Raw genomic sequence first — 10,171 nt, 5'->3', positions numbered from 1 at the left:
TGGCTTTAAAAGAGAAACTGCTGGCACTGGTACTGCTGCTGCTCACAGGAAAGCCTGCAAGTACAGAATTGATAAAAAATATTACAATGGGTACCCCAGTCATATTAAACCACTGCTGCATTTCAAAAAATGCAGCAGCAGAGAAACTCCAGAAAACGTTGGTATCTGCTGGTTCTTAGGGCAGGAACTTACTTGAGAGCCCAAAGCTTGATGTTTGCTGTCCTCCCAGTCCAAAGGCAGGTGACGGTTGGGTGCCCGTGTTCTTGAAAGCAGAGAGCTGAAAAAATTCCAAAGATGTAAGTGAACACTAGATTCCAAAACAGGGAACTCTCTTTCAGTAAATACTTGAAGCAAAAATAGAGCTGCCCAGTCTGACATGGATCACTTTCATCACGATCACATGCTCTTGCAGTTATGAACAAAATGCTTTCAGTCTCTACACACTCTTTTCTGGAAAAGCACTCCAGAAATGCAAATCTGTTAAAATCTATAGATTTCTTCCTGTCAGTCAATGACTTGATCACCTCTTGCTGCTCTCGTTCTCATCTCTTATTGTTTCATCTTGTGCTTTGTGACTCTATCTAGGGCACTGCTTTGACTCACTCTCTTCTCTCTCCTTGACACATCCAGTTTCCTGTGCTAAAGCCCAAATCCTGCTTCTCCACTTTCAGCATCGAACAGACCAAGGGCTGGGATCATGCTACTTAACCTTTAATGCACTTCATGGAAACTCCACTTAAATAAAGCCACTTCCTCTGTCTCCCCCATTATTGCTTATTAGCTTTAACTCAAGCAATTGCTTCTGAGAAAACATCTCGATTCAGAAGTGTTTGTCACCTTTCCAGAATCAATGACTTTTTTTATCTTCAAATGTTATCTTCAAATATCTCTCAGTTCCTCATTCTGGCATTACCCAAACACTCTGTTTATCCTAAAACAGCCTGGAGGGCAATTCCAGTCCAGTCTGCTGATTCTGTCTTGGAAGAGTCAACATTAGCACAGAACAGAAACATTTTGCCTTTCCTAACACTTACCAAAGCTGCTTTTGTCGATGCATTTAAAGCTTTCAACTGAAGCAGACGATTTTTCCATTGTGCTGCTAACTGTTGGACAGCATCTATCTAAAAAGGGGGAAAGAAAAGCATGTTTTCATTACTGAAGACTTAAAAACGAAAGAAGAGTGATCTGGCAACTGAACTGAAAAAAGATATCCAGAATTAAAAAAAGAAACTTCATTAAGCCAAGACGACAGGATTTTTGCTTTCTTGAAACTTCAGGGTGAGGAGTTGACACCTTTGTTTTTAGCAAAGAATTCCTTTAAACTCTCTTACTACTGCCCTTAAACCAACCTTTGTACTTTACATAGGGATAATAGTAAAAGAAAAATTCTGGGGCTTTTTAAATTCAAGTTCTATCTCTTTCTGAATTAGACGCAAAAAGGAAACAAATGACATAAGATATGTAAGTTTTAAATATATGAGAATAAACTCTTCAATCTCTGTTTGATTTCTGGCCTGTCTACTTATGCACTCACTCAGTAAGCTCAAGTCCTAAGATTGGCCTTAGATTTTTCCATATCTTCAGAAAAAAACCCCCCACTTTCAAAACACTGTCATTCAGAACATTTTAATAGTATCATCCTGAAATATTCAGTTTTGATTACATTAACGTGTTCCATTAGATAACTGCACAGAACAGTGCAGCAGTAAATAGCATCTCTGTCTTGATAACTGAGATTTAGTATTAAACAAGAAACTGCAAAGTCTTCAAATAACCTTTTGGGAATTTTAAAACTTGAATTTCTCTACATTTATATTTAAGTTTAGCAACACATCTAATTCAATGCCTGGTCTAATTGAATTTTCCTTAAAACCTAAAAAAGTAAAACACCTAATGTCACAAATGCCTCTAAGAATGGAATGAATAATCTTTTGTAGACAAATTCCTTAATTTTTCAAAAGAGTCTTACAACACACACATCAATAATTCTTTTGTGCTCTACTCACATGCTGGAAGATCATGTTGCTTGGTATCTGCTCTTATACAACAGACCAGAAAATTCAGATTTTGACCCAGTTTAAGAATAGAAAACATGGAAAAGACATGTTGTACTTAAACACTTTGTGAGAAAACTGTATCATACAGCTATCATCTATACACTGAGAGGTTTTGTGAACTTGCATTTACTACTTTGGTGAGACCATAATTTATTTTTTTTAATAGCCAGCATAGCATATTGTTTAATCATTTTGGTTTATTATTTTAATTGAAATTTTAAAAAATTATGTATCTCTTGTCTCTGAAAATGCAATTCTGGTAAATCTAAACATATGAAGCCAGACTGGTGACAACAGCAATTTCTTCTGGAACACAGAACCAAGAACAAGAAGAAAGAGTGAAATGTAGCTTAAATTAGTTTACACTTGCCATCAGCCTAATTTCCAATAGCCTAATTTTCTTCTTGGCACAACATTAAACTCTGCTAGCTTCCTTGATATTGACAGGACTATGAGGAAGGAACAATACACATAAATTGAGAGATATTTTATATAAAAACGTATGTGTTACTTCCATAGGAATATATATATTTCTAAAAAAGAAGTATCTGCTATTTTCATCATTAGTTCCCCTGCAATAAAGGCATGTAAAAGAATAAGGGAAAATAAAGTTTCCCAGTCTTCTATTTAAAGCACTAGATAACCAGCTATATTAATCAAACTGACTAATAGCATATGAGATATTAAATTTTTGAGACAGCATTCCAGGTAACTTCTACAAATAATACACAAAAGCAGGGACAAGATTAAGTCAAGGAGTGTCCAGCAGGTATTTTTGCATTCTATTTGGTGCATGGCAATTGAAAAATATTTTGGCATTCTGATAATCTCCTTGAGTTGGGAGCTCAATGAGTTAAGAGTTGCCATTTGAAGAATAGTAACAAGTCCTGTCCTAAAGAGTGTCCACAGCAGTATTGTTTAAATACTTACATAATTCCCAATCATATTCTTTGCTCTGCTGTCATAATACTCCAGACGCAGTTCTTCTGGTGAGACATCCGAAAAGCCTGCAAGGACAGGAGTACCTCAGAAACCTCCAAGAAAACACATTCATATTTACAATCACCCTCCATAGTTATGAAGAAATGGGCCTTGGTACTTTGTCTGTCCTAAGTCAGTCACAGTCAGAGACACGAAAAAGATCCATTACAGAACTTCAGAGGTGTGAACGTCCAAAGTTAATTTGCATTAATCTCATATTCCTTTCTGTTGTATCACAAGGCAAATCATCACCTTGCAAATGGTTCCACAGAGGTACAACAGTGTAGGCAAGTCACAGAAACATCCTAAATAGCAGCAATACGCAACAATACTAAAAACATTACCTACCTGAGACATTCAGCTTTTCTTTCACTGGTGAGTAAGATGAAAATATCCATTGTCCAGAAGATTCCCAAATTTCCATGTCTTTCACTACACATTCTCTACAAAACAAAGAAAAACCACAGATGAAGGTGAAATTACATGGTCAAAACAAAACCACCAGAAACAATTGCCTGGTTTCTGTCCAAAGTCAAAATCAATACCTGCTACCATGAAAACAAAGTGTTTCCCTAAACAGTTAAAATCTTAAAAAAAGTAGTGGAAAGTGGTTCCAAAACCTTTTTTCTTCGGGAAATCACATTGCTTGCTGCTTCTTAGCACATGCCCTGTAATCCCCTTGAATCTGCTGGTCACTCTCAACTGACTGTAACACGTCTGTGTGAAACCAGGTTTCAATAGTTTTGCTGTTGGTAGAAAAATTTGTTCTCTTGTCTGGAAAACCAAGTCAAATAATTCATTTTCCCAAAGGCGCTATGACCCTTTATTTTCAAGTACTGAAATATTTGTTTTATTCCTTTATCCTCCTGCTCACAACTTAAATACCATACCATCTTACTAGTATCACAGCTGTTTAGCTGCCCAGCTCAGGTCCCAGGCACAGATTGCTTCCTTCCCATGCCAGCATCATTCCAGAGAACCAAATGGAGTCGTGTTCTCTATCGTTCTTTCTACATGTCCCAGCTTCCTCCTCATGATACTCTTCTCTGCATTATCTCTAGGAAGTTAGTAAGCTTTTAAACTGCTCATTCTAAATGCTTTCAGTAAGATAGGAGTATAACTTACAGAAGTCTCTCCTCTTCATCTTTAGAGCCATCAGCAACACTCTGACTGTTCGCTAATGCCGAGAACCTGTTCTGTGAGAAGTCTGCATTTCTGCTGCTGCCGCCTGATGATCCAAAGTCAGAGGAGCCAAAGAATCCTCTTCCATGATCTCTGCTGCCACCCCATGTATCAGACTTGAAGGTAGATGGCTGGATAACACTGCTGTATCTCTGGTTAGAGGAACCCCATCCTCCTCCTCTTCCACTAGTAACTTCCAAATAAAAAAACAAAGAAAGCAAACAACAGACATTTTTAATCATTAAGATATGAAACAAAGAGCACCAACAAAAACTGTAAGTATAACCAGTCTTATGGTGGCAATAAGAAGTTTAAAATGAAAATGTAGTTTTTTCCTAATGAATTAACCTCATTATTTTGTGAGCTTTACCTAGTGAGTTACGCATGGTAGTTCAGGAGTCAGAGGTAAATGGGAACTCCTTCTCCTCATGTGGAACCATGGAATAGTTTGGGTTGGAAGGCACCTTTAAAAATCATCTAGTCTGACCTCTCCCGTACCATAATGAGCAGAGACACCTTCAACCAGATCACCGTGCCAATAATACGTGGCATCCCAGAAAGAGACTGTTTCAGTTTTGTTGAGGTCACTTCACGAAGAAACTACCCTAGCAGAAAAAAAATTAACTCACCACGTGTTTACATTAGGAGCTCCTGCCTCCTGCTCTGCTGCAGCACAGAGAGCTCCAGAGTTCCGTTCTGAGACCTTAAACACATCTGTGCATGTGTGTTACAAACCCCGACCCTCCTTCAGCAGGAATAAGGACAAGCAACTGCAGCCGTGTTCCTGCCATCACTGCAGCTCTCAACTCCCCGATGCATCACTTGCCTTTCCAAAGCTCCCAGACACACAGAGCCTTCACTGGCCACAACATAAGGCTACTGGAAACTTGCTCACTACTCTTGGCAGGAAAGTTTCCTGAGCTGCTTTCCCATGGCATTGTGGCACATCCCACGGTCACAGAATCACAGAATCAAGTAGGGTGGAAAAGACCTCTGAGGTCATCGAGTCCAACCTATGACCAACACCACCATGTCAACTAGACCATGGCACTAAGTGCCACGGCCAGTCTCTCCTTAAAAACCTCCAAGGACGGTGACTCCACCACCTCCCAGGGCAGCCCATTACAATGTCTAATCACCCCTTCTGTGAAGAAATTCTTCCTAATGCTCAACCTACGCAGTCCCTGGCACAGCTTAAGACTGTACCCTCTTGTCCTGTTGCTGATCGCCTGAAGAAGAGACTGACTCCCACCTGGCTACAACATCCTTTCAAGCAGTTGTAGAGAGTGATAATGTCTCTCCTGGGCGTCCTTCTCTCCAGCCTAAACACCCCCAGCTCCCTCAGTCTCTCCTCACAGGACTTGTGCTCCAGACTCTTCGCCAGAGCCCAACCCCGTGCGTGCCAAACCAGAGCCTGCTGCCGAGACTCCCGGGCCCGGCCCGCCCGGCTCCGGAGCTCCTGCCGGCCGAGGGCCGCCTCCAGCCGGCCCGGCCCGGCCCGGCCCTGCCCGCTGCGCTGAGAGTACCTTGTGAGGGCGGTGCGGGGCCCCCGGGGCGGCCGGCGCCGCGGGGGTGCTCGTTCCAGCAGCGGTCCCCGAAGCGGCAGTACCCCCGCAGGAAGAACTGGCACACGCCCATGGCCGCACCGCCGTCGCCGCCGCTCTGACGTGCCCGCCGCGCGCCGGGAGGAGCGAGCGCCGGCGCGAGCGCCGCCGTTGTGCCCGCGTGCTGGGAGCGGGGGCTGCGGCCGGAGCGGGGATGAGGGCACGGGTCCGGTGGGACCGGGGGATAACACACCGACGGGCTGCTGACAGAGCCAAAGTAGGGTTTGGCTGGAGCTTTGTGCAAACCCGTAGTCCTTGGCACAGTAAAATACCCTCCCGTCGGCTGTAATCGCACCTTACTCACATAAGCCCCTTTCCCACAGAGCCCGCGTGGTAAAATATTTGTGTGCCGTATCTTTACAGGGAGACGAAGGAATATATTGCCCATGGCTATGGAATCATAGAATCATCGAGATTGGAAGAGACCTTTGGGATCATCCAGTCCAACCTTCAGCCCAGCACTACCTCTGTAACCCCTAAATTATTGTTCCATTTCCAAATGATGTATGTTTCCCAGTGGAGCCGTGTAACTATTGAAGGTCTGGGCCTTAGGGTAGAGGACTTGGGTAACTTGAATGTTACTAAATCTAACAACAGGAACATGCTAATCCGCAATTCTGCCCTGTAGCTCTCTAGGAGGCATCCTGAAAAAGTGGAATAAGTTTAGGGGAGATCAAATGACTAAAGATAAAATGAAAAGATATTGTAATCATTGGTGGCCACTTGATAAATTGGAGGATGGGGAAAACATGTCATTGCATTTTAATATTATCTTACAGTTGATGACTTGGTAAATGGGATAATCAGGTTTTATGTGCAAATGTTAGTTTCTTCCATTCCACCCCTACATTGGGGCAGAGATGGATAAAGAAGATACAGATCAAAATACAGAGTATGTGGGAAGTGAGGATTTTAGTCCTGAGATATACCCAGCCAGTGATACAGGCACCTTTAGGACAAACAGTGAGGGCAGAGAGTCAACACTTAATTTCTTAGATGTAAAAAGTCCATCCAAAATAACCAAGAAATGACAAAAATACAGTGTTCCAATGTTTATAACTGGGGGTTTATTCCTGCAGAAGAGACTTGAGAGAGGAGACAAAAAGTAACAAAATGGAAGCCTTTGATTTGACTTCAAAACATGTTACTTCTGAATAAACTTAAAAGGTCGTAAACATTTAAAAGTTCTAATGGGGGTGGCTTAAGAGGAATCTTTCCAATGGTGAACTCCTTTGCTTCAAACTGTTGCCACTCTTCAGCTGATAATTCACTCTTGGGTGTAAATAACTTCTCTGAGGCGGTGGTGTTGGTGACTGCAGCAGACGCTGAGGTGACGTGATGTCCAGAGGCACTGGCCGTCTGTCCAAACAAAGCACCACTTGAAGGTGAGGCAGAAGCTTGATGTTTGCTGTTCTCCCAGTCCAAAGGCAGGTGACAGTTGGGTGCCCGTGTTCTTGAAAGCAGAGAGCTGAAAAAATTCCAAAGTCATAAGTGAACACTAGATTCCAAAACAGGGAACTGTCTTTCAGTAAATACTTGAAGCAAAAATAGAGCTGCCCAGTCTGACACGGATCACTTTCATCACAATCACATGCTCTTGCAGTTATGAACAAAATGCTTTCAGTCTCTACACATTCTTTTCTGGAAAAGCACTCCAGAAATGCAAATCTGTTAAAATCTATAGATTTTTTCCTGTCAATGACTTGATCACCTCTTGCTGCTCTCGTTCTCATCTCTTATTGTTTCATCTTGTGCTTTGTGACTCTATCTAGGGCACTGCTTTGACTCACTCTCTTCTCTCTCCTTGGCACATCCAGTTTCCTGTGCTAAGCTCTGGCCCCTTTCATGTGGTTTGCAATGAAAATATTTCAAAGCTGGGATCCAGCTGCTGCCTTGCTAACATGGATTTGTCCTGACTGGCTCTTTTCCTCAGTGAACTAAAGGGGTCTGTAATACCTGCCTGCAATTCCCTGATCTCAGGATTCGAGAGTATATACCCAGGTGACACATCACAATTAGCTATATCTCAGAAGCCTTTTGTAACTGAAATTAACATCAGCGTAAATTAATTCATTCAAAGGTGACAAGAGGAACATTTTGCCTTTCCTCAACACTTACCAAATTGCTTTTGTAGATGCATTTAAAGCTTTCAACTGAAGCAGACGATTTTTCCATTGTATAACTAACAGCATTTATCTAAAAAGGGGGAAAAGAAAAGCATGTCTTTATTACTGAAGACTTAAAAACAAAAGAGTGATCTGACAACTGAACTGAAAAAAGATATCCAGAATTAAAAAAGAAACTTCATTAAGCCGAGAAAAACGGTTTTTGCTTTCCTGAAACTTCAAGGCAAGAAGCTGAGATTTTTGTTATTAACAGAGAATTCCTCTAAATGCTCCTACTATTGCCCTTAAGTCAACTTCTTTGACTTTATATAAGGAGTAAGATCAGATGGGACAATTTGAGTGAGGGATCTCAGGCAGAAAGAGGACATTATGGCAGAGCATACAGACCAGCAGCTGTTTCAGTACTCTATTTGGTATACCAGAATTGAAGGATATTTTGGCATTCTGGTAATCTCCTAGAGTTGGGAGCTGAGTGAGTCAAGAGTTGGCAACCTGAAGAACAGTAACAAGCCCTATCTCATGGTGTCCACACCAGCCAGCATTTTTAAAATTCTTACGTAATTCCCAATGATATTCTTTGCTCTGCAGTTGTAATACTCCAGATGCAGCTCTTCTGGCAAGACATCCAAAAAGCCTGCAAGGACAGGAGCAGTCAAAACCTCCAAGAAAACAGATTCATACTTACAATCGCCCTGCATATTTACGAAGAAATGGTCCTTTGTTACGTGGTCTGTTACGTAGAGACACACAAGGGATTCATTATCAAATTTCACAGGTGTGAACGCCCAAAATGAACTGGCAAACCACCACCCTCCTTCAACAGAAATAAAGAGAAGCGACTGCAGCCGTGTTCCTGCCGTGCCATCACTGCAGCCCTCGCCTCGCCGTCGTGTCCTTCACCTTCCCGGAGCTCCCAAACACCCAGAGCCGGTGTGAACCGAAACAACTTTCACCAGCTACAACAGGCAGCTGCCGGACACTTGCTCGCTGCTCCTGGCAGGGAAGTTTCCTGAGCCGCTTTCCCATGGCCTCGTGGCATATCCCGCGGTCCCTTCGCCGGAGCCCAACCCCGCGAGTGCCGCACCGGAGGCTGCTGCCGACAGCCCCGGCCCGCTCCGGAGCTCCCGCCGGCAGCGGCCGCTCGGAGCGCCCGAGGCGGGCACCGGGGCAGGGCTGGGGGCGGCCTCCAGCCCCCCGTCCTGCCCGCCCCCATCTCGCCCCGCCGCGCTCGGGGACCCGGGGACGGCGGTGCGGTGCCCGGAGCGCGGGTGCTCGTTCCCGAACCCGCAGCAGAGGCGGCAGCAGCCCCGCAGGAGCCGAAGAACGAGCGTGGCCGCCCCCCGCCGCCGGCGGTGAGGTGCTGAGGGCCGCTGGGGACCAAGGAATATACAACCCTTAGAACAACGGGGCTCCGCAAGTTTAAAAGCGGATAAAACCAGACAAAAGAGCCTGTCCAGCCTAAAAAGGGCACAGTTCTCGCCAGGATTCTCGAGGAGCGGAGGCACCAGGGACACGTTTGTTTCGTGGCTATGAGAAGGGAAAGGCAAGGGGGAGCAGAAAAAAGTCACGCAGCCTTCACTTACTGCTGAATAAAGAACGGAGGTGCAGGAACTGCTATTGAGCCCATGAGCGCATCTACTCCTGTCTGTACAAGCAGAGTTGTCAGGGTGAGGGAGAAAACCAGGAGGAAGCCTACAAAGAAGCACTGACTTTGAAAACCAGGAGTTAGACTACTTAGGAGAATTTGGAGGACCTTCAAAATTAAAACAGACTAAACATCCACAGCACCAGTGAGGTACAAGGTACAGGTAGGCAAGCACCAACTTTTGAGGTTAACTCAACAGTCTCATAGAAACAGACCTGAAAAAATTAGCAAGTTAGAAGAGAGGTGACAAAATTACAATGAAGCTATTAATGAACTAGCATGGGAGCAGGACAGACATCAGACAGACATCATTTGTATAGTTCTCCAGAACTGAGAAGAGGCACACAGTGTTGATGACACCGAGAGCTTGACAGGCTGGACTTCTATGCTGGATGAAGAAATTACCATCGTGGTGGCTGGGAGCATTTACAGAGCTCTGTGCTTCTAGACCAGAGATGAATAACCATGCGCAACTTCTGAAGACTTCTGTAAAGTATCTTTAATGACTCTGTTCATGCCATTTTAAAAACAGTCACTTTCAAGAAGAAAATCAATATATCTGTATATTGTATTTGC

At 43.7% G+C, this 10,171-nt stretch overlaps 1 protein-coding gene and 1 pseudogene across 1 annotated transcript; both read right to left on the bottom strand.

Annotated features, from left to right (window-relative positions):
- Positions 1 to 3: 3 nt before the first annotated feature.
- Positions 4 to 5,886, bottom strand: LOC135408866 (nucleoporin NUP42-like; the record flags this gene model as incomplete). The annotated part of the gene is made up of 7 exons (XM_064643817.1): positions 5,747 to 5,886; positions 4,164 to 4,413; positions 3,387 to 3,481; positions 2,988 to 3,064; positions 1,035 to 1,121; positions 193 to 277; positions 4 to 54 (listed from the first exon to the last, which is right to left on the bottom strand). Coding segments are annotated over exons 1-7 (757 nt in total), but the record flags the coding sequence as incomplete, so codon positions are not given.
- Positions 5,887 to 6,868: 982 nt separating this feature from the next.
- Positions 6,869 to 9,320, bottom strand: LOC135408867 (nucleoporin NUP42-like; annotated as a pseudogene).
- Positions 9,321 to 10,171: the final 851 nt, after the last annotated feature.

The sequence above is a fragment of the Pseudopipra pipra genome, unplaced genomic scaffold, assembly GCF_036250125.1.
Source record: "Pseudopipra pipra isolate bDixPip1 unplaced genomic scaffold, bDixPip1.hap1 HAP1_SCAFFOLD_700, whole genome shotgun sequence".
Lineage (NCBI taxonomy): Eukaryota > Metazoa > Chordata > Aves > Passeriformes > Pipridae > Pseudopipra > Pseudopipra pipra.
Note: the sequence above shows the minus strand (reverse complement) of the source record. Positions and strands in the feature narration are given on the sequence as shown.